The sequence below is a fragment of the Oryzias melastigma genome, linkage group LG11 (genome assembly GCF_002922805.2).
Source record: "Oryzias melastigma strain HK-1 linkage group LG11, ASM292280v2, whole genome shotgun sequence".
Classification (NCBI taxonomy): Eukaryota; Metazoa; Chordata; class Actinopteri; order Beloniformes; family Adrianichthyidae; genus Oryzias; species Oryzias melastigma.
The window spans coordinates 16,011,012-16,035,424 of NC_050522.1; the positions used below are offsets into that span (position 1 = coordinate 16,011,012).

A 24,413-nucleotide genomic window follows, 5' to 3' on the forward strand; every position below is an offset into this window, starting at 1 on the left:
ATATTTGTGTACGTCAGTAGCTGATGTGTGTGCGTAGAGACGGGGACTCCTCAGTCATTCGTTTGTCTACATCTGGAAAGAGCAGAGAACTGGAGATGAATCAGAGAACTTCCTTGTTAGGCCTTTGAGGAGGAGTGTTAAAGAATTCTAGAGCATTTGTAAAATGTCTTCAAGTTTAAACGTCTCTGTTTCACTTTGTTTATATTACAAATTATTGTTGTGCTTTAGTGTGTTTTGAGAAAACTAACACTTTCATATTTTTTTCAAATTAAAAGCCATGAAACTTGAATATTTTTAAATTGGAATAACGTGACGTGAGATGAGCTATTAAACCAAATCCAACCCTTTAAATAAATACTGCAAGAGATGTGTTATAAACATGTAAGGCAGCTTTCAGTAGTGTCTGCCACACTGGGGATTCATTATCTTGAAAGTGTGCGGAGGTTTCCTCGGCTGTTGTACTTGAACATAAATCTGGTTTTGTAACAGACTTTTGTAATTCACACAGAAGGATCTTTCATTATGATTCAAGGCTGACATTTTTTTATTTTACTAAATTTTGACTTTCCACAATGTAAAAAGTGAAACATAGCGAAAATTAACAAAAGCTCCGTAATATTCATTTTACATGTTTAAGTTTAGTAAACCATAAACTCAAATTTTGAATTTGATGAAGAGTCATAATTTGAAGTGAAAAAAATTACAGAGCTTCTTTTAAATGAATCAAAAGTTTCATTTTTTTTACAGTGAATGAGTTGTTTGTTCACTGTTGTCTCTGTCTAGAAAAATTTGCATCTAAATAATTGTTCTCAGATGAAGAATTGTGTGAGATGATATGCTGATGTTCTTTTGGTGCACATCAGAATTGGTTTCATCACCAGCTCCTGCTTTTGGCATAAAACTGATCCTTCAGGCTCTGCTGGAGATTTATCACTATGGAAACAACAACTCATCACTGTAGTCTAAGGATTTCATATTTTGCAATTTCACCTGTGAGGAAAGAAAGGGATTTGGGATGATGAGTTATGTTAGTTAGTTTGGGCATTTCAATCTTCATTGTTGCCACCTCCCTCTAGAAAATGAGCCCAAAACTTAATGAACAAGTCTCTATTAGTGGGGTTATATGCAGCCTGTTGAACTGTTTAATCTGGACCACTAAACTAGAATAAATTATATTGATAATCCTAATTATTGTGTCTCATTATGCCAGGTGTCTCTCAATAGATGTTGCAATATAGAAACATTGAAACATTTGCATTCATGTGTTTTTTTTTAAGATTTGTTGTTTTTCCTGAAGTTTGTGTGTAATTTCTAAGTCTGACAGACTAACAGCTCATGAATGCAGCATTTCTTTAAGTTTTTTTTTTTTTTTTACTAATTCCATTGTTGCAGTTGGCACTAAAATGAGAAAAAAAATCCCAGTTTTTAAATAAACTCCAACATGTTCTGCTTTAAAATATATAGATTTTTTTCTAAATCCACATGATTTCTTTCTCTTATGAAGCAGGTTACCAAAACATGCCACATAACTGCTCCTAGTCGGGCCCTTCTGTCAAATTTTAGACCCTATCAAAAAGTTTGCTCCCCTCTGATCTATTATTATTCTATTAACTTACCAACAATAAAAATTAGTCATTTCAGTGACAACATTATAGCTAACCATCAGTGTATGACTTAAATTCTATAGATTTTTCTTTATCAGGACATAAAAAATATAAAGTCCTATTCCAATCATCTTATGATTTATTGTAAAATCGTTCCCAGTGTTTTTTTTTTGTTTTTTTTTAATAATGAATATTTTTAGCCAAATTAAAAAAAAATGTATTTTTTTTCTAGAGCATAGTTTCTGCAGAGCAGCAGTAGTTTATTAGAAATTCATTTCCAAGTTGTGGCAGGACTGTAGGTGTGAAGTAAGACTGCCTTCATTTCCCATCATCCCTTTGTTTACACTCTCTCCTGCTAGCTTACAGCTCCTCACCACTCTAAGCTAACATTAGCGGTGCGACAAAGATGGCTAGCAATATTGCACCTATCCAGCAGGGAGCTTGTGGCTTCTGATTCAGAAATGCAGTTTAAACTTAATTTTTGTTATATATGTCCTTTATCATAAGAAAATACAAGAACATGTTAAAAACATATATTTTATTGGAGTAGGTTTTTAAAAAAGGTTTTGAGTGAGTTGTCCTCTGCCACCCCCACCACCCTTCTCCAGTCCCCCAATCTGGTTAAAACCCACACTCTGTCCTTGTTTGCATTTCTAACTACCACTGAATAGTCTTTTCAGAGCCTCCCAACCAGTGACCTGACAGTGAGGGAGTAATCACTTCCTGGTGGGGTCTGTGGACCCTGTGACACTGACACACAATGCAGACAGAAGGCCAAAGCGATGATATCATTATGATTCTCTCACACTGAGGTTTCTCTCACCGCCCCATCCCCTTTTCCCCTCTATATGTGAACATACTGGGAATGTGTTGTATTAGCATTTTCTTGCTCAAAGAGCAGAGTAATCCTTCTGTCAACGGCCAGGCAGGGTGGGAAACAGGAGGACACGGGCAGTCACACAGCACTGAGACACAGCTTCTGTCTTTGTGGGATGAAAAAGATTTAATGCAATTTGGTTGCGAATGTCACGAGAACTTCAATCTGGTTTCCTCACTCCAATTTACTGCTCTCGCCACTTTGTAGAGCTAGGAAGTCAGGCTTCCACAGCAATAACTTCAAGTTAAAGTCCCTGTCACTTTTCCACTGACTGTACCCACTCCAATGAAAATGCTGCTTCAAACATGTTCTTGTGGAATTTTGCTCATGATGGAGAAAATATATGAAGAAAATTAAGTTGCATTTCTGAGTATATAGATTTTTAAATCATCGTGAATCAGGAGCAGACGGAAAAATGTTGACTTTGACTCAACCGCTACAGTCGGCAGGCTGCAAGCTCCCTGCTTTGATCATGATGAATCCACTTGCAGACAGATAGATCTGTCTTCATTTCCCTCGTCTGAGCTGGCATCTGGCTCAAAACTGTACGACTGGATGGTTCGCCATTTTTGTTTCACCACTAATGTTGGGGTTGTGAGGGGCTGTAAGCTAGCAGGACAGTGTGTGAACAGGTGGATGATGGGAAATGGAAGGTAGCTACTCAGTAGTCTCACCCCCCAGCCAGTGCTGAATTGATAGTGAACTCCTGCTGCTCTGCAGGAACTATGTTCTAGAAAATAGGACATAATTTTTCATTTTTTTCCCCTTATTATCCCTAGAGCACTATCGCTGGGTGATTTTCACCCGAGCAAAAGTATATTCATTATTTTAAATTTGTTGGATTTTTTGAGTGTCATGGGTCCCTGGGTAAAGTCTCACATGTCCCAGGAATGAGTGGACCAAAGGCCAAGTGTACAGTATCATTATTTATTTATTTAGGAATTTTTTCTTCTCAAATTCCCACTTTTTCACTCATTTTCAAGCATGTTCTTAGGGTCTTCCTATGCTTTTTCCCCCAATTTGTGGCATAAAGCACAGTTTGAAATAAAAGAAAACTAATCTAATTCATTGTCATATATTGATCTATTTTTTATGAGAAATACTTTTTATTGGGTATTTTATATTTACCTGGCAGAAGTGATGGGTATCTTTTTATAGTGAAAGTGTTATAGGGTTAAAAGACCACTGGGAGGATTTTGAATAGAGATCAAAAGATGAATAAGTGTAAAGTGGAAAAGTCAGATAAAAAGTTAATGTTTTGAAGTACTTCAGATTGCTCAAAAAGTAAAAAATAATGTTAATTAGCCTGTGTGGTACAATACGAATCATTTTGGCCCTACTTTGACTTTATGCTTGTTAGTTTTATACTTTATGATGGTCATAAAAGCATTATGAAAAGTGAAATATTTTAAGGCCCAAATGCAACTGATTTATTTATTAATTTAAATTACTAGTATGTTCTAACGTCTTTGGCTGTTTTGTTTCAGCAAATATCTATCCACTGAACTAACTAATAAACCCTGAAGCAAAGTTTCTGACCGCTTCCCTAAAGACTTCAAATGTATCTTTTTTATCCATCACAACCAAATGTATTTGACAAATTTTGTAGAAAAAAATTCATTTGCTATGGGTACACTTAATTACTTTTTCATGGTGTAAAATTTGAATTTTTAAAATAGAATTCAATTAAAAATTGCTCCCAGTTGCAACCTTCCCCTAGTGTTCTTTGGAGGAACTGCAACGTTAAATAACAGAACAGAGGATGGGGGATTGGTGCAAAGTTTTTCCTGCTCTACCTGTGCTGGTTCCTGGTGTGTAGCAGCCATCTTGAGGAAGGTTCTCTCCGTCTGCAGCGCTCTCTTTACCATCTCCGCCTGCATGCAAAGAAAAACGACATCAGACAGCCTGCAAGGGTTTCATATTCAACAAAATACCATTAATAGGTCGAATATAACCAAACATAATCCCATGAGGAGCACATGTATGTTAACATTCACATTATTATGTTATGTAGAAGAATCCAGACAATAAAATGTCTCCCTGAGGAGCACACTGAGTTTGGGTTAGTCGCTGCCAGCTGTGTCTTTTGTCCGTCTGAGACCACCAATTGCGGATTGACAGAACCACCAGGGAGGGATTCTCCATAAAAGGGGCTCCTCAGACTCCCCAGAAGTCTCTCATATTCCTCCTTTATCTGGGCCAGCTGTAGGATAATGGGACAGAAGTCTTATTTTTTTTAAAACATAAACAAAAATTAAAATCGTTCTGTTTTCTTTTCTTTCTAATCTGCTTTTACTCCTTTGTTTTGGAGTCCTCTGAGTCGCTCATTTCCAAAGACATTATACAGCTGTTACAGCCAACTAAAGCAGTCCTAATGGGAGACCAGGTTGTCATCAAATACATCAGAAGATGTTATTCTCTTTAATACATGTCAGATCAAAGTTCAGTCATTTTTCCTTCCCTTGTTTAAACTTTTACTGAAACACACTTGCTGTCCGCACATATTAGGATCCTTTAGTTTTCCAGAGCCGCTTCTATCTAAGTGGAATCTAGAAACAATCATGTCTGTTTAAAAAAGTTAGATAAGTGTTGGCTCCATTTGGCGTCACCATCCAACAGTGATCTTTATAAAGAAAATCCCAGCTGAAAAGCCTTTTTTAGTGCATGTCTAACTTGAGGAACAGAAAATGATGATTAAGTAAAATTTGACATATAATTGAGAACATCACCTTACAGGAAAATTGAAAATATGCCGTCCCCAGCCTGTTGCAGGCCCACAAATTCACACACATAGGGGGAAATTTGGAGACACCAATTAGCCTATGAAGCACGTTTTTGGACCGTGGAAGGACACCAGAGTCCATGCTTACATGGGGAGAACATGCAAACTCCACACAGAAAGATCCCAAGTAGGATTCCAACCAGCGACTCCTTGCTGTGAGGCCAGAAAATGTTTTAACATTTCTTTTAAGTCAGAATGTTTATGAGGCTTTCTACTTGGATTTTCCTTAAAAAACAAAAATAAGAAGAAGGCAGGGAACTGGAAACAGCCATGAAAAGTTAATGGTGACAGCAACCTGAGTAGAGCTTAAAAAGGTAGATGGTGTGGTATTTCTAGAATGGCTTTTTGATTACAACAAACATGACAATCCCGTCTGCAGTGGTTGGTGTCTGCATTGATGTTGCACCCTGTTTTTTTATTTGGGAGAAGATTGAGCTCAACAAAATTGTAAGATTAACAATATTTAAGTTTCAGTCATTACGCTGGACCAAAACAATGACTCTCTTAAGGAACAGACGTGGAGTCATACAAATGTTTCCGTTTTGTTGTCTAAATTGGCTAACTACGCCTCTTAGGATGTCTCCCTGTGTGTGTCAGTTGTCAATGTGTTCAAACCATTGACTGTATAGGGACTGGACTGAGTATGTTCCAAACAGGAAGTACTTGCTGGCTCCAAGAAGCCAAAATCCCAAAGACTTCTATTGAGACATAGACAGTTGTTACTCAGTCATTCTGTTAGCCAGAATAACATTTTTTGCTCTAATACTTAACATGTTCTTACCAATCCTATTTGTTTTCCCACAATATTTCTTTATTGCAAGTTATTCAAGTTATAAACTGATCAGTTAGAGCCCTCAGTTAAAGCACGTGGTGCCCACTGGCCCCACCTTGAACGTTTGATTGACAGATTTTCTGAGCTTGCTTAGGGGCTTCCAACAAGCTTACTCATGACTGACGATAGCAGTTGCCATAGAAACGTTGACTCAGACTGACTTGGACCAATCACTGTCGGCAGGTTTCAAAATAAAATGGCAGAAAAATGGTGACTGAATTGGTTTCATTTCGCTGGAGCCAGAAAGAAGTAAGGCATTTTCTACTGGTGACATCACACCTGGCTCTGTCCGATTCTATTTACAGTCAATGGTTCGAACCCTGCTGCAAATGCAGGGTTTGGCTCTAACTGGTTTATCAGAAGTGTAATGTGAGTTGCAGTGGTGTGTCTAAAGCTGGATGTAGAAAAGCATTGGGGAGGGGTCAAAAGGGCAATCTGTTCACTAAAAATGATAAAATGTATGCAAAAAAAGGCATTCTCTCAGTCTATTCTACAACAGTTAGTGTCTGCACCAGCAGCAGTCGTCTGCAGGTTGGTGTCTTCAAATTAATTATGCTCTTAACCTGAAGTGAGAAGACTTACATGTTTCTCCACTTCTCTTCCGATGACTCGGCTGTGCTTGAGGTAGTCGGACACTGGACCCCCCAGCAGCACATCGAAGGCCTCCACACAGTGAGACACTGCTGTGTTCACACAGAAAAAAATCTCAGTTTGGCCGACGAGACATAAACAGATTTTCACAGCGAAGGGAAAAAACTGTCCAATTCCCCGAACTTGTTCTCAGGAGCAGACTTGCCTTGATCCAGGCCGTTGATGCATGTCCCGTTAGCCATGGCGTTAGACTCCTGCATTAAAGTGGACACATGCTCCAGCCGAGTCACAGCTTGCTCCAGCCGCTGAATTAAGTCCTCCATGGTGCAAACCTGGAAAAAAAGTTGGAATGTATTCCTTAGTCATTTTTACATTTTAATGTTAATGATAACTTTTGTCCACCAGCTTGCTGTCAATGATTTCTACTGTCTGACATAAATGTGTCAAAATCCAAGAGTGTGGGACATCTTTTAAACATGGAATAACATCTGATACAACTGTGTTTTCTGTCTGAACACTGGAAAAATGAATAAATGTTAACTCAACAAAGCTGCATTGAAAGAAAAACACATTACAGCAATACCGTATATGGTATCTGAATGACTGTGAGGCAAAACAGGCCCCCTTTTTAAATTGTTTTAGGCAACAGAAGAGTTCAGCAGCATGTTAACACAATCCACTGCTGCATTGTAACACAAACTCTTTGGTCAGACACCTGTCACCTTCATCACAATGTCTGTTATCTGAGTCACGTGCCTTGAACAAAAGCTAAAAAGATGTGATCTCTACATCAGGGATTTAGATCCTTTATGTCTTCCAAGTGTGGTAATGGTCTGCCATGAGCAGACCGTGACGGGTGTCGTCACGTTGGCTCTGCCAGCTGTGCCACATGCCTGTCACAGGACTCAGATGTTATTTCTGCTCTGCAGGTCACAACAAGAGCTCTCTGGAAAATCCTGGAGAACAGGAGCTCGGAGTCAACTCCCAATTTTAGTTGAAAGAAAGAGGAGCGCTCTGTACCTCCTTTTGGAGGAATTTTTCACCAAAGTTGACTTAAATTAAAAATATATGAATAAAACATTTTTGTAAGCAAGGTATTCAACAAGTTTCCAGCTTTTTTGGATAGTTATTTTAAAGCTGAAGTGGTTGGAATGGGATATTTTATCAAACATGTTCATAGCAGATAAATCAGTCATTATTGTGATTATTTAATAAAAAAGTAATGACAATTTTCCTTTTTTTGTATGTTTAACAGACAGAAAAATTAACACAGTTAATAGTTTAGGTGATTTTCTTCTAAAAACATGTTCACAGTAGATAGTATCATCCACCCATTTTCTTAACCTGTTATAAACCTTTTGGGGTCATAAGGTTGCCAGAGACCTAGGGACACTTTAAAGTAACACATCAACCTATGAAGCATGTTTTTGGACTATGGGAGGAAGCTGGAGTATCCCTGAGAAAACTTGGGCAGAACATGAAAACTCCACACGGAAAGGTGCCAGCTGGGATTTGAACCAGAGCCTTCTCCCTGAGAAACAAGGAGGCTAACCACTGCACCACCATGAACTCCAGATTGTAACCAACTTAGTTAAAAAATAAAAAAAATAAAAATAAAAACAGAACAAAGAAAATATAATTTTATTTCTGAAGATCCTCTGTATATTTGTGAATTATGATTTAAAAATCCAATAAATAATACTTTTTGATTGGAGTAAATTTATATTACACTTATTATGATACAATTTAGATGATGTATGGGTTGATTTTATAAATTTATCCAGCCTAAACTTTGATTTTTACAGCATAAACAGCACCAGCTGCCATCTTGACTGACTGTTTTGTCAGTCAGCCAAATTCACCATAGGAAGCTACAGCTTTAACAGTGATGCTCTTTCAGATTTGTGCTCCTGCATTTTAATGAAAACTGATGGGAAAACACCAAGAGTTGAGATTGTTTTTGGACATGAAAAGTCAGACACAAAAACATTGCAGAAGTGCACATTTCCTGACTTAAAGTATTGTTTTTTGTGCTCTGATGTGGCATCTGATCTTTTCAGCTACTGAGCCAAGGCCTGGTGGTGTTTGCAGCCTTCTAGATATTCTAATGAGGGGTTTCATGCATCCTCCAGAGAGATACCACACTTGCCACATGCATGGCTTTATGTCATATGTCTAATAATTATGGATTTGCTCAATTGAAAAAAATAAATAAAACTGTATAAAATAGTTTGCCTGAAATGCCATGAATAATTGGGATCATGTCAAACAAAAGGCAACAAAATAGTTCCAAAAAACTATTTTAAAACACATTATTTATAGTTGTTTATTTATTTATCTTACACTTTAAAGTGGAAAAAACTGCCTTATTATGTTTAGGATGGTTAGATTTGGTTATGGGAACCTGAAAGGCCAAAGGTGAGTGCGCCTTTACGCATAAAAATAACTCTGACACACCAAAAAGAGGAGCTTTGGCAATAAATAAATACTTGTCTGATTATAATTCTGCTCTAATTTAAGAATAGCATTACCTTCCTCCTCTGGGCCCCAAAATGGTCAGTCAGAAAGTTGCGCTCTACGCACTGGTGTTGCGTCGCCAGTTGAAAACCTCACTGTCCACACGGTTCGACTGTCGGTTCTGTCCTTCTCCTCTCCCCGGCGGCACCGAGGAATCCACTTCCGGGATGTCCTGAGCGGCTTAAGCAAAAAACGGTCAGGGTTAGGAAAGTCCCGCCGCTGACCGTGGCTCAGTCCGTCCAGCAGAGCCTCCTCCGTTGCGCACCGGACTGGCAGCTTGTGAGGAGCCGGCTAAAAATAGACAGATGATTGACGGCGCTGCGATGTCTGCACGGACCCTTCCCGAAAGAAGAGCTCACCCCCATTGACACGGAAAACCCCATTAATGTCTCCCAAACGGTAAAACATCAGTTATTCATCCAAAAACAAAGGAACTATTTGATTTTAGGAAGTCATATCTTCATTTTTAAAGGGATTTGCAGGCAAAAATATTATTTATCTTACATTACAACTATACACACCTCTATTAACATATATATTTTAGGTTTTTTCCATAAAATGTTTTCTATTTTTAGTTATAATCCAATTTATTTTGGTTTTAGTTATTTTTAGTGACAATAGGGCAAGAAAAACTTTCAGAGGAGCATAAATTACATTGTTTTGTTTAAAACTTTATCTACTGAACTTTAAATATAACACATTCCATGTTCTAACATTGTACAGTCAAGAAACTGATCATATTTAGAGATGTTTTTTTAAAAATTTGAAGTTCTCAGAAAACAAAAAAACTTTATGGATCTGAAAATTTTAAGTTTAAATTTGTATTTGAAACAACAGCAGAATGTCATATTTCCAGCATTTTGTGTTGCTTCTTTTTTTTTTGTATATGGCTGATATGGATGTCACAATTCTTGGTTTAAACCTAAAGCACATGTTGCTGAACTGATGAACAGATTTGTGGAGAAAGTGAATTGTTGCATACCTGCTGCAAAAGGTTGCATATGTTTACAATAAAGCGTGAACACACGTGTGTTAAATTGTGCTAAATTACATACATTTAATCTTGTCAAATCACATTAAACCAGACTTGGAATAAGCCAGCTGAAAGGTTTTACTTCATTGGCAAATAAAAGAAAGGATAATTTTGTAATTTTTTAGTTTTTTGTTATTGTTTTGTAATACACAAATCATATATCGAACTGAAACTAAACCCCAAAATTTGAAGGTTTGAACTGAATGTTGAGGACAGGGAATTATTGCATTTAAAAAAGAAATAATTTACTGCAGATATGATATTAAAATGTCTTGGTTTCCTCTCAACAATCTGTTTATCACTCAGATTTATTGAGCAAAATTACATCTTATGCTGTTTACTAGAAGAATAAATTGTCTCTGCCAAACTTGTTTCTATACTTTGGGTACTCCAAGATTGCCTGTTCAACCAACTCCAGTAATGGGTCTAACTGGATGCAAGTCTAAATTTTAGTCTATTTATTAACAGTTAACTCTTACATTGACTTGGCTGTTCCATCTTCTCCATTTTTAGTGTCGCTCCTGATCAAAATTTAAAAGAAACACTTCAGAATTGGGGTGGTCCAATGAAAACATCAAACCATCTCTACAGAAGAATCATGATGAAAGTCAAATTGTGAATTTAATCTGGGAAATAGTCTTTTCAAAAATAGAAAATGAAAGCAAAGTAAGTGAGAACGGGTTTGTGGAAAACATCTTTTGCAGCTGGATCTTTTAAATAACAAATTCTATTTGTACATCTGTGTTGATTTTACCCATCAGGCCTTGCTGCTCTCATGATGAGTCACGTCTCCCTACCAGCTTCATGTTTCATTTGGGACTAAAATAGTCCCTTGAGTTTGAAGAGAGAGAAGGCAGGGAGGACATCTCTCGTTCTTTTTTTAACATGACTTATTGATGGAGAACAGATGCATTATTGATGGAGTGATTTCTTAGATTCTGATGTTTTTTGTGGGTTTTTACCCATACACCCTGAATGCAGTAAATAAATCATCTAAAGAGAAATCATGACACTTAAAAAATAACTTTGTTTGGGGGTAGGCAAGGTGGAAACCTATTTTTCTTTCAGACTTTTAGCAATTCTGAAAAAGTTCTGCATTTGAAGTTTTGTTTGTTTAAAAAAGGTTAAAAACTGTCTCATCTGTGAACATTCTTAATGGAAGTCGCAAAGGAAAACAAAGACATTAATGGATCTATTTGTCTGCAGGTGGATGCATTAGAATGGCCTTCAGCCCGCCCATTTGAGAGCTCTTTTAAATGGTGTTTTTTAAATCCTAATTCGCCACAATTTGAAATAAGAAATACTCAGAAATCCAATTTGAAGCTTAAATTCCAAATCCTAATTCTTCTTATACTCCAGGGGTCAAGCTGAGGCTCCGGAGCCACATCTGGGTCTTCTCTCCCTCCATTGAGGCTCTGGTGTTGGTTCTGCAAAACACTCAATAATCTGTTGTCAAAGATAGTTAATACACGTGTTAAGATTGTAAGCATGTTATTAATATGGCCTTTGCAGTCATTGGTCTCACTTTAGATGTTAATTAATCTTACTAAGTATGTTAATAAACCTTATTTGGCTTTTTGTGCTGATAAATATCTCACTAACTCCCAATGAACACATTAATAATGTTTATTATTGTGTTAATAAAGCTTGTTGTTACCAAGATTTTAATATAAAATTGATTTGTTTTTTAAGTTTTGTCATTTTTAACTTAAGGTGATTTTGCATGAGTGAAGATTAACTGTCTTTTTTTTCTTGACAACTGCTGACATTAAATCAAGAGGCATTAAGAGCTTTGCCATTGCTCCAAAATGTACATGTCGGATACCTACAAAAAATGGTTTGATCTATTGTCAGAGTCGTTTATTATTAGAATACTTTTAAACTCGTATTCTTATCGTATGTCAAATTCCTGAAGTACAAATGTAAATCTACAGCAGCCGGATCTTATTTGTGACAGGATGTGTTTTATTTTGAAAGGAGCTTGTATGTGCTGCTGTCAAAAGTAATATCATCAAGTTAAATGAAAAGTTTGATGGCTACAAAGACATAAATAAAGTTTATTTTTAAACGACAAAGTGGGACTTAGCGGCTCTCACTGGGTTTTGGTTCCTAAGACTCTGGACTAAATGGCTATTTTAGTGTTAAAGGTTACAGACCCTCTCCCTACTCCTTCAACGTAGGGGCATTTAGAGAGGTAGGGATGTCCAAAATAGTTTTTATTTTTTTATTTTTATGGGGGGTACCCAAAACAGCGGAGTGCTCTGTATCCCTTTGCAACAAGAGTGTTCTGTGTCATGCTCTTCTGCGGAGAAGAAACTAATTTCTACACGTTGGTGTACTCTGAAGTACAGAAGTTCACATTAAAATTTAAGTAATGACATTTGACAACCGGATTAGATTAGATTAAATTAAATTAGATTAGATTAGAAATGTTTCATATCAACGAATTACAGCAAGAATATTGCAGAAACAGTTAACAGATGTTTACATCCATACAAAGTCATGTCAAACACAGTTTGAGCATCAAATTAGTCAAATCAATTAATCAATCAAATTATAGATTGCTTGAAAGTGGAAGGAAGGGAACTGGTGTTAAAACTGATGTTATTGTGTCTTTTCTGAATGCTAGCAGCTACGCGCTAACGTAGATGACCGGCTAATAATGATGATGCCATCGAGGGGTAGTGTAGTCTGAATTTGAAGACGTTATTATTCCATAACTGAATTGGGATTTGGCCAAACTCTTTGGTCTTCCATCATGAGAAAAAGGCCACAATCACATGTTCAAAACACCAAAAACACAATTTTGATTGGAAAAATTAAGGGAAAAAAACAGATACTATCAGGATTTATTTGTATTAAAAACATGAATGTACTGTGGAATTCAACAGTTTTCCTTCCAATATTTAAAAAATTGGTTTTGAAAAAAATAACACATTTTTTAGTGTATTATCATGTGACAAACATACCATAAATATGATATGAATCCCACACACTCACAGTTTCTTATCTTGACTTATTCTTGTAAAATCACTAACCCTCTTTTATCAAACTTGAAACCCCAAAAATGTCACTGATAAAATACTTTCTTTCAAGAAAAAATGACAGCAGTCAAGTCTTTTTTTTCAAATATAGAACATTTTATTCCAATTTCAGTAAATGATGATGAAATTTTTGACAAAGTCTATTATTATCTACAGGACCTTAAATAGCAACACTGAACAAGCCTTCATCCAGCGACAGTGAAAACCTTTGAGTTTTTTATTTTTTTATTTTTTGTCACTTATTTTTCATGTTTCCCTTGTAAGAAAGAGTTCAAGTATAAAAGTTACCAACAGTGTCAAACTGCCCGTCTGGTGAATGTGAAGCAAAATAAGCACAGCTACTGAAACCTCCACGACGAGAACACATTCTAGCAGAAGAAAGCAGCTTTTCTTTGCTTGTATTTGTCAAAACTTTTGCTACTAATATTTCCTGTCATCTAAAAAAAAAAAAAAAAAAAAGCACAGAAGAGACAGAATACAGTAGGCATTCAGATGGGTCAGCACTTAAATAAAGGTTTTCTCATACAAAAGATATGAAAGTAATATTTAATGTCATGTTCTAAGGAATAAAAAATAGAAATACAGTGCACATAACGTTATAAGAAATAGCTTTTCTATCAACATTTTGGTTGAGTGTGTTAATAATAATAATAATAAAACTAATCAATAACTTATATATGCCTTGAGATGAGTACATAATATTATTATTAATACAGTACTGCCACTAAGTCTCTACTCTTAGAGTTTCAACCCTTGAAAATAAATACCTTAAATAGTACATTTTTTTGTTTTTCTTGTTTTGTAATCCTTTCCATTAGTAGTAAAAATGAAAGGCACATAGACCGTACACAACATGAAAAGCCCTTCCTCTCCACCCCACACGAGGCAGGCCAGTTGGCTTTGGTAAAGTTTTTGTGAAGGGACACCTGACAGCGGACCGCAGCAGCACCGGGGTGGAAATGCTGACGGAGACAGAGCTGAATGACTGGAGGGTTAGTGGCGGGGGGCGCTCCGTGCCGTAAAGTTGGTTCCCAAAGGGCTTGGCTGGGGGATTAAAATGTGACAGCTCAACAAATGAGCACAAGTGATGCGTTCTTTCCAGAGCCGTCCGTCTATGTGGAGCGGCTCCGTCCATCATCCAACCCCCCCACTCCACCAGTAGCCACTCTTTCTCTTTTTTTGTTCTTTCTCTCCATCAGAGATGCTCGACTGTGCTGCCTTTGTTTCCGACTGCCATGTGTGCAGCTCTAGATGCACACGTGTGACCGAAAAACAAAACAAAAAAAAAAACAAACAAAGAAAAGACAGATTTTGTGTTTTTCATTGTCACTGCTTTTCCTTTGTGCACTTAAGTCCAAGAGTCGCGTCATCGTGACCTTTTCTGTCTTTTCTTTTCCTGCCTCGCTGTGATTTGTTCGCTTTGCATAGATCTTTAAATAAAGAAGGACATTCAGCATCAGGAAGATAGAAAGGTAGTTCTTCAAAATGTGTCCTCCACATCCTGCACATTAGTAGCTAACACTTTGGAAACGGTTCCATTTCCCTGATTATCTGAAAATATCAACTAAAAAAAAAACACATTGAATACATGAATAACAAACAAAGCCCTCAGTGTGTAGTATGACAATATAATAAATAGAAATGTAACGAGGGCATTAAATAACCTAAACGTGTGAGGAGCACGACAGGTGGAACAAGAGCATTTTCCTAAACTAAAGACAGCAATAGGACTTAAAGGCTTACTGTAAACCAACCTCTGTGATTAGTTCCTGCATTTTGTTCTATAAGTACTACAATGATAATATTCATCATAACAACAACAAATCGTTTGTACCATTTGCAACTTTTTTTTTTCATTTTCCGCCTCTTTTTTTTTTTTATTTTTTTGGTTGAAGCACAGCAAGTTGGAGAGTTACTGATAAAAGTTTCCAGCTCACTATTATCATCACTACCATCATCATCACCTTTCTAACCCCTAAAAGCTAATCCACCTTTGTCCTTATGTTTTACACAGCTTTGGTGAAGAGTCTCCATCTTCTCTTTGCTTAATCTGCATTGGTGCTATTGCATTCGATCGGCTTGCAACTGCTGAGCCTGGTATTGGCCGAACGCTGCGGCGGCGGCGGCAGCAGCCGAGCCCGGGGCAGCAGCGGCTAACGGCTGGGGTACAGCGTAACCGTAACCGGTGGTGGCGACGTAACCCGTGGCAGCGGGAGAGGCGGCGTAGGGGTATTGCTCGTAGGCCGCGGCCGCTGCAGCGTTGGCAGCGGCGGTGTACTGCGCATAGGCCGCTCCGGTGTAGTCGATGTACGGGGAGGAGGCGGTGGCTGGTGCAGCAGCCGCGGGCTGCACGTGGGGGATCACCACACTTGGCTGGACAAAGGCTTGGGGGTACACGTAGTGAGCTGGGATGCTGTTGGACAAGCACACAAGTTAATTAAAAACACAACAGACAAAAAAAAAAAAAAACTCCTCCTACAACCTAAGTGCACCACACCGAGACCAAATACCCCCCAAAACACCAAAGAAAAGTCAGCTAATAGGAATTAGAACAAATATAGGGTTGCCACAACAGAAAATAACAAAGTAATGATAATTGTAACAGATCTCTGGAGAGCAACAATCTATTTTTTCCATCTTTTTTTGTGATATTCGGCATCTTTTCTCCTTCACAATTTGCTGGAATTACGTTGATCGCGTTAATGGTTGAAAGGTTACAGCATGCTAACAATTTTGAGTCACTCAGATGTCAAAGGGTTAATAGCACTGGACTTGGGTGGTGAGCGGGTGGATTCTCTGGTGCCAGGCAATGGCAGAGGAGATGAGCCCAGGAAGGCATTGTGAAAATGTCACCACCACCGCTTTGACAGCTGGACAATTTTAAAAATAGGGGACACTGCTGGCCATTCCCCCTTCTGTGTTGGGACAAAGAGAAAGGGAGGCAGTTGGAGGGGAGCTGGGACTAGGCTCTGCACCAAGAGGGATGTTTTGATTAAATAAACAGTTCTGAACAATGAGTGCATTCTACCCCTCACCCCTCTCTTCATGACATAGCCTTATCCTGCCTCACAAAGTGCATGAGGCCTGGATTATAACATTTATGGAGGGAAAAAAATAAATAAAAGAGTTACGTTTGAAAGTCTCAGTCTATCGTGGCAACCCTAATGTGAGCACGTCTACATTGCATCTCACCCAAAACAGTTATATATAAAAAAATGGAAACATTAATGCATCTGAGAGGAGCAAAAACTTCACTGATTACAAATACAGCAAAGTCACAGCACAATCACTCAACATAAAAGACAAAAAAACGTATGAAAGGACGTGGTAATAATAATAAAAAAAACATGTAAATGAATGGTGCTGGTATGAACGATATATATATATATTTATAATATCTCGCACTGGATTGATTATTTAGTAAAATAGGTCAAAAGGAAAAAAAATCTGTGGTTATGTAATGTGCTCAATCATGATTTGAAGCTCAGCAGGTTCAGGTAGAGATTTGATTCTCTAAAACTGCATGAATGACATTTTACCTATTTAAATTAGAGACTTAAAAAGCAGCATTTAGTTGACAAAATTGATTATTTGTTGATTGCTGTTTGAAAAATGACAACTATAAATATCCTTTTTTATAGAATAATTTGTAGAATAATTGCCACAAGTGAGAAACATGACTGTTTTGGTTAGAAAAAGCATATTTTTTGTTCTATTTAGTTATTTTCAAGAGATGTATGTGAACGTGAACACTCGATTCTTCCAACAACTTTTGTGGTATCTTGGACAACAAAAAAATCTATTTGAAAACTGTTCATTCCATTGCCTTACATGTTTTGTGCTCATACAGACTGAGTGAAGTTTTGGAGTTTGGGGACCAAAGCTTCCTAAAAAACACCCAAATCTTCTTCACCAGAGTATCTTCGTGTTCGTGCTTGTCTGTGTTGGTCTGTTTCAGCTGGGAGTCACGTGATGAAGCAGACATTACAGATTATGGAGGACAATAAAAAATGTTCTATTTGATTTGGTGTCAGGAAGACGTATCTTTAAGAGCTGTTTGTTAATGAAATCTTCTGTTTGTGCTCCGTAAAAGCGTTTGTTTCCAGAGACTCGCTTTCTAACGCATGAATCATCTGTGCAGCTACAGTGGAAAGATCAAGACTTCAAAGTCAGAGTCCCAACGGGATCCAGTAAGTTTGTACAAGAACATCACTTATCACCGTGTTTGGAAATGTATTAACAACAGACAGTGTAACACTAAGCTGTAACCAAGTGCAGTGTGTATGTTAAGACTAGAACACTATTTAAAAATGAATATCATCAAAGGGTCTGGGAAGAAACATTGATAGGAGGGATGGATGCAGCCGGCATGCTGCTGTAGATTCAAAGTATGAGTCAGTCTAAAAAATAAGTCATCTTTAAAATGAGTAAAATGCTTTTTCAGTTTTACTCCAGATCAGTTTTGGGAAAACCTTTTGAAACTTGAAGTGGAGCTAAGTTCTAAAATCACTACTATCAACTTTTTTTAAAACTTCGTTTTACACAATTAGATAAAAATTAGGTCAACAAAAAATGGCTTTTTTTCTCAAAAAAGGAAGGAAGAAATTTAGCATCATGTTTTACATCTCAATTGGCATAAATAACCTTTGAGATGCATTTAGTGAAAAATTATTGAAAGGAGTTATTTTTGTGTGAAATACAATAAAGTCAGAATGTGTAGTTCCTAAAGATTTATCATAAATATATATATATAAAAAAATACACTTTTGCACTTAACTGCAATCTCCAATATTTATTTGTGGGGTTTTTGTCCTTATAAAACAGTCGAAACAGACCTGAGGAATACAAATATAATCTTTTAACAACTGATTTTATACAATTTGATTAAAAATTTTAACATTTAAATTAAATAACCCATCTTATTTTAGTTCTATAATTGTTACATTAGCCTACAGCTGCCTCAAAATTGAACTGGTAACATTTTAAATGCAATACAGAAAAACAGTGAATGCAAACTTTTGTCGGTCTTGATGTGGCTCAGGCAGCAAACAGAAGACATGACTCTCTTTGATGAAACTTGTGAAGATTAAATGGAAGCTCCAAGTGATATAATAACAAACTCATGATGTTTATTTCAATGCAACATTAGAGAGGATTTGAGCATAGTTTACCATCAATGTGTGTTTCTGGGAGTTTTATCTTAAAATGCTTGAAGTTGACATGAAATTACCTGAGGTTTGCAGCAATACAATAAACATTTAAGATATGAATACATTAGTTTGGGCATTAACTGGAATTTTTCTACGAAAAGCAAATTCATGCTGCAAATTTTGGAGTGTTCAATCTTTTAAAGACCCACTCCAATGAAGATTGTATTTTTAACATCTCCGTGTATCATTTATCAGATAATGAGGACAAAAAAAATAAGCCTTTAAACTGCATTACTGAGTATTTCTTTAGTCAAATTGTGGAGAATCAAGAGAAAAAGCAAAAGTCTCCCTCCTCCTTTCCATTCTGATGCGTTCACTTGCAGACAAATATATTCATTGACGTCTTCATTTTCCTGGAATCTGGCTCAAAACTGTACGGCTGGATACCTCCAGTAATGTTCATTATTTTTGTTGCACCGCTAATGTAAAGTTGGGGCTGTGTGGGGCTGTAAGCAAGCAGGGGAGAGTTCAAACAAAGGGATGATGGGATATTAGTGGTGGCTTACTTGCTGCCAAAAGTCCCGCCAACAACTGAGAGGCGATTTTTGGAGGAAAATATGTTTTAAAAAACTGCACAGACTTTTTGATTGACGCTAAAAACGGCATAATCATAAATAAAAGACCACCAGGAAAAATTTTACAATAGATAATAATATAGGTGGAGTTTAAAGGATTTAAATATGCTATGCTGTTTATTTGTTTGTGAATTAATGTATTCCAGTTTGTTTACAACTAGATTCAATTTTTTCTTAATGAATAAATCCCCTATAATTACACTTTTTTCCAATCAATTTGCATGGGACGCTTTTTTAACTTCCATGTGGCCCCTTGAAATGCCCCCCTTTGACAGAGACAGCTCCAACACCCTCTATGGACCCCTACAGACGCACGCTAACGGTGTCAACCACACAACTCTGAGCTCCATGCGACTGCAGTGTCAGCATTTGGGGCTTTATGTGGCACAATGGGTGCGCCTGTTTTCCTTAACACCACAAGCCCATGTGACGAAAGTGTACTGTGAAAGAATAAGGGAGAGACAGAGCCATCCAGACATTTATTTGCATCCAGTGGAGGGCTAAGAGAGCTTGATGAAGCCTCATTTGAACAGAAATGAACCCCCTGTGTATCCTATAGATCCTATAGCATACGATTAATGCCTCTGCTTATCACTTTGGTGTGTATTTCTGCTGTATTAATTGGAGAAAAGTTGCAACAAGTGCACACCAAACATATATAGCAGGCTTTGTTATCATGAAGGGTGTGTTTGTGAGCTAGTAGAAAGGGAACACACAAGAAATTCAACAATCAAACAAGACGCGAATGAAAAAAACACTGAGAAAACAGCACATCCCGTTATAAAAACACAAGCTAAAAGCACTAATCAACACAAAACAAACAAAAATATACATTTCTACAGCTTTTTTTGATTAGAAAAGTTTACCACAAAAAGAAGGGCACCCAAAAAAAAAAACCAACCAATCTACCATTCTCTTTCTGCACTAGAGAAAGCACACTGTTTATCGAACAAAACCACTTCATAACTGCACACAAAATACGCTTCAAAACGAAGTGGAAAAGTCAAAATGAAACCCACGTACATGCATCTGTAATCACCGTTTTCAGAGCTTGTGTATGTGTGATTGAATATACAGGGAATTCCCTTAAAACGCTCGCAGAACTATTCCTCAAAGCAGTTAGATTAAGTGAGAGCGAGCCTGTCGAACCAGAGAAAGAACATTGAGTCAGACCTTTTATCAACCACAGCAGACACGCAGAGGAATACAGACACACACTCCCAATCACACCTAAAGGCTATTATATATATATCTTTTGGGGCAAATACTTTAAAAATATGATTAACATGACTCTTTCTTTGTATATTAAAATAAATAATAATCAATTTTAAAGAGTGAAAATGAGTGACTCAACACTGCTTACCCATAAGGCCTCTGGATGAAAGCAGGATGAATTTGGGGCACACCAAATGTAAAACCTAAAAAAATAAAACAAAAGCCTTGAAACCACAAATTCCAGTGAACGTGGGTCTTTTCAATACATATACAGTCTACCTGGCTGCATCACACGAGGCTTTGCTCCCAGATAGGCCAGGTTGACGTTGGCTTTCCTGCCATCAATGATTGGGTTTGGGTCCTTGCAGGCTCGGTCTGCAGCTGAGCGATCCGCCATTGTAACCTGGAGGACGGCAGATGTTTGATAGGAACTGAGGTTTAGTGTTTCCTAAACAGGTGGCCCACAAATATACTGAAGCATCAACGTGCATGTTGGAAAAAGCCTTTTTTTAAAACAATAAGAGCCCCTCTCTGTGTGTGTGTGTGTGTGTGTGTGTGTGTGTGTGTGTGTGTGCTGTGGGGGGTTTAGGCCAAGCAAGCACTTGGCAGCACACAGTTATTTAACACCCTCACGTGGAAGTGACAAAACCTGAAAGACAGCCAGAATGAGATGACTTATGCAGCCTTCATGGCTCAGAGCTAAACAGTCAAGCAATGTGTGAGTTCAAAAAGATGATATTGACAGAGAAATTCTGAATAAAAATAAAAATATTAATAGTTCATAGTAGTGGAGACTCTTATGAACTCAGATTGGTGAAAAAAATGACATAAAACACCAATTTAATAGAAGTACACTTGTTTCTGAATCTTATTACCCAATCAGGAAAAGCCAGTTCCTAAAAAGACAAGTTTATATTCGTCAACTTTTATGTCAGAGATTTTGATGAACAAGTTAGAGCAGATCTTTGTTTATTAGTGTTACAGCAGCCTCGGATGAAGAAATCGTTTTTTTGCTTGTTTTTAACAAAACGTGTCTGCCCTACAAAGAAGTTGAGACTTCTGCTCCCGTCAGCTGTCAGAGCGCACGAGACCGAAGAAAAACGCGCGTCATGACGCGCGCCACCAGTGCGCAACAAGTTACTGGGATTGCAACGGAAACCAGGGACAAATATAAGCAGCGCCTGTTTATCTAAACGCAAACACCTCGTGACCCGATTCAGTTTCATATTTGAAGCTGTAAACAGAACTTTGGACAAAGATTTCCACACATTCGCGTTTGGATCAAGTTCTGCTCCATTTAATTAAAAAATGGGGTAAAAAAATCAGGTGTTTCAGGAAGAATACTTACAAATCCATAGCCTCTTGACTTGCCAGTCTGTCTGTCGGTGATGACCACCGCTTCTTCAATCTCACCAAAAACCTCAAAATATTTCCTGAGACTGGAATCCGTGGTGTGGTAGGGAAGACCCCCGACAAAAATCTTCGTGTAGGTCGTGTCCTTTTGCGTAGTGTGCATCGTAAGTGCAATGTACAATAAATTAAACAAATAAAAAGTATAAGTATAGTGCAAAAATAATAATCGACAGGTCTTTGGGCGCAGGAGAAGAAGAGGAGAGAAACTTTCGAAAGTGATGAAGCCCGGAGGTAGATGTATCTAGAGACAGTTAGGAGAGGAGCAACATGGAGCGGATTGTCCCAAAGAGACCATCAGGTGCCTCCTGCTTTCCTTGCTAAACTGCTGTCTAACTAAAAATGTTTGGGACCCATTCCTAAAAGCGTCGCTTTGACTCCACCCAGATCAAATCTGGTGCCCGCCCACCAGCGCGCGCCAACAGCTGGGAAACCTGCGCAATGTGAGGCTCTGGATTTATTATCCTAGTGTCCTCTTCCTGAAATCAGAGGTAAATTATTTAGAAGGAAAAAATATATTTTTCCATTGAAGTTCTAGGAGAGCTTTTATGGATCTTTTTAAAGTTGTTGCATCCATGTGGTAAAGATGAGATTATCTGACCTCCTTTATATTCTATTTTTTATTCATCTTTATTTCAATAATAAGTTCAAATAGCCAAATTATCAATTCATGTATTTACAAAACAAAATCTGGTATCTGGGGTTATCAGAGAAATTCAGTAAAAACTACAGTTGCACTGTAAATTACAGTATAGAAAAAAAAGAAAATTGATGTACAGTAATAGAAATCGCGACTGAATCACTTAAAAAAACCTATAAAGTCAACAAACATTTCCTGTTAAGTTATCATAACTTACTTGTGAATAATTTTAATGTAATTCTTAAATTCTATTTTCGAGAGCTTGGCTACAGTTAGTAATTACCAATAAAACATTTTGTTGTAAAAATTGCAGTCATTATTATTATATACATTACTGTATTTCACAAATTAAACTAAATAAAACAGGAAAATGTCATGGTTAGATGTGTTTTTAACATAAATTGTTACCTTATTTATCATTTCAACCATTCATTTTTTTGTTTTTATTACATATTATTAGACAATTTACAACTAAAAACCTTAATTAGTAAGGATATTTTTTTAAGATTTGTATTTTATACAGAACAAACAAGTAAAAATTATTGATTTAAGGAAGTTACGTGTTGATTAAACTGTCATTTTCTTTTTCATAACGGTTGTCATGATTTTATTGCTTTTTTTCTGTAAAAATTACTGACATTTTAAAAGTGTCTAATTGTTAAAAAGATTAAGTACACAAGGTTCTTTAAGCCTTGCAAATAGAACAACTATTTTTTCAAGATTTTAATGTTGATTTCTCATTAAAAATTCCCCAAAGTGGGATGTTGCTTCATTCACACATCTCTGAGAACTCCTCTAAAACACCTGCTGCTCTCTGAGCACCAGCCCCTTCAAAAACCAGAGAATGACTGGATGAACGTGGGGGAACAGCCCCTTCCAAGAAGAGTCTGCGCTGCCAGCTCCACCCCCAGGCTAACATACACACCCTCTTCCTCCGCAGTCGCAAAAGTTGTTTGTTTTTGTGGGAGAAACGCAGATACGCTGCAAGAGGGAAATGGGCGGCACCAACAAGGAGCGAAAGGCGGAGCTTCAGAAATCAAGTCGTCTTACTTATGAAGAGTCCACAAAAATAACTTGAATAATTTGTTCTTTAGTGTGAAAATACTTTACTCTGAAAGGCTTAATATAACATGATAAGGCCCTTTAAATTAAATCAAAACAACACTACTCACTGTTATAAATATGTATTTCTAAACCTTTCATTCGAAACAACCTTCCACTCTACTGTTTTTATTTGCCACCCTCCTGAAGTGTTCGGGCCCCCTCCCGCCCCACATATAACACGTTCTAGCTCCGCCCCTGGGATGAGGCATAGCCTAGATGAACTTAGTCAAGAGTGTCTACGCATTAATGATTCAAGCAGATTAGCAAAGATCTTGTGTTAGTCTCTGAATCTCCCCCTGAATTGCCAGGATGAGTAATTCATCTTGGGTAATGTGAGAGGGAGTGCTACTGTTAATCATTTATGGCTCCTGGGAGCACTCCACTGCTGGCCTGCATGCACCTGTCCTCCTGTGTAGCACAGAGGTTGACACATTTGCAATGGAGGCATTAATGTCTCATTAACAAAAAAAGGTGTCAGCAAAATTAGTTGCTTTGATGGATTTAAAACAGACGTTCTCATTTTAGAAAAATTGTGTATAAACAACCCCTCCTATCTAATTCAGAAAAACTTTTTTTTTTCTTTCTTTGTTGGATTCTTCAAGACAATTTCCTGTCTCCATTCAAAGAAATGCAACCTGATGATGTTTCTTTTAGTGCTGTTTCTGTTCACTTACTATTTTATTAATGCAGCCACACGTCCTTTAATGTCCAAGCGGAGTAGTGAAAAAAATCCACTATATTGGGTTTCTTTTGCTCGACAATGCTGGCCTGGTCAGGTTGCCTATAATCTTTTTTGTCCCTGTTCAGGTGTGACATGCTGACCGCTCTCTGAGAGAAACAATGTGGATGGAGGCTTCTTTGAAAGCTTACAGTAACAATTTATCTACTCCCATTCATCTTTATGAAATAAATGGACTCATGGATGGATGGTTAAAAAAAGTTTTTACCGTTGCTTTTTTATTGGAAGTATTGAAAATTG

The 24,413-nt window shown here is 37.4% G+C and overlaps 3 protein-coding genes across 4 annotated transcripts in view; all 3 read right to left on the reverse strand.

The window, feature by feature from the left end:
* cap2 (cyclase associated actin cytoskeleton regulatory protein 2) overlaps positions 1-9,551 on the reverse strand; it is a 19,739-nt gene extending 10,188 nt beyond the window's left edge. Inside the window, exons 1-4 of one of the 2 annotated variants that reach the window (XM_024294594.2) lie at positions 9,218-9,551; positions 6,892-7,018; positions 6,678-6,775; positions 4,278-4,355 (exon numbers count right to left, since the gene is read on the reverse strand). In XM_024294594.2, the coding sequence (XP_024150362.1) occupies positions 4,278-4,355; positions 6,678-6,775; positions 6,892-7,009 (294 nt within the window). In that variant the 5' untranslated portion in view covers positions 7,010-7,018; positions 9,218-9,551. Of the gene's footprint in view, positions 1-4,277; positions 4,356-6,677; positions 6,779-6,891; positions 7,019-9,217 lie in introns of both variants that reach the window. The other variant, XM_024294586.2, reaches the window with a different exon arrangement.
* Positions 1-24,413, reverse strand: part of adnp2b (ADNP homeobox 2b) — a gene marked incomplete in the record, with an annotated part of 705,870 nt that overhangs the window by 611,227 nt on the left and 70,230 nt on the right.
* On the reverse strand, positions 13,355-22,290 carry rbm24a (RNA binding motif protein 24a). The gene is made up of 4 exons (XM_024294808.2): positions 21,629-22,290; positions 20,560-20,683; positions 20,429-20,483; positions 13,355-15,693 (listed from the first exon to the last, which is right to left on the reverse strand). Exons 1-4 carry the CDS (start codon positions 21,794-21,796, stop codon positions 15,342-15,344), a joined length of 699 nt encoding a protein of 232 aa, XP_024150576.1. The 5' UTR covers positions 21,797-22,290; the 3' UTR covers positions 13,355-15,341.

What these genes read in the sequence shown, in the direction of transcription:
- rbm24a (XM_024294808.2), bottom strand. Translation starts at nt 21,796, where the DNA reads ATGCACACTACGCAAAAGGACACGACCTACACGAAGATTTTTGTCGGG. An exon ending in GCCTCGTGTGATGCAGCCAG is followed by an intron (nt 20,484 to 20,559) that starts GTAGACTGTATA and finishes TTATTTTTTTAG; the next exon opens with GTTTTACATTTGGTGTGCCC. An exon ending in TTCATCCAGAGGCCTTATGG is followed by an intron (nt 15,694 to 20,428) that starts GTAAGCAGTGTT and finishes CTTGTCCAACAG; the next exon opens with CATCCCAGCTCACTACGTGT.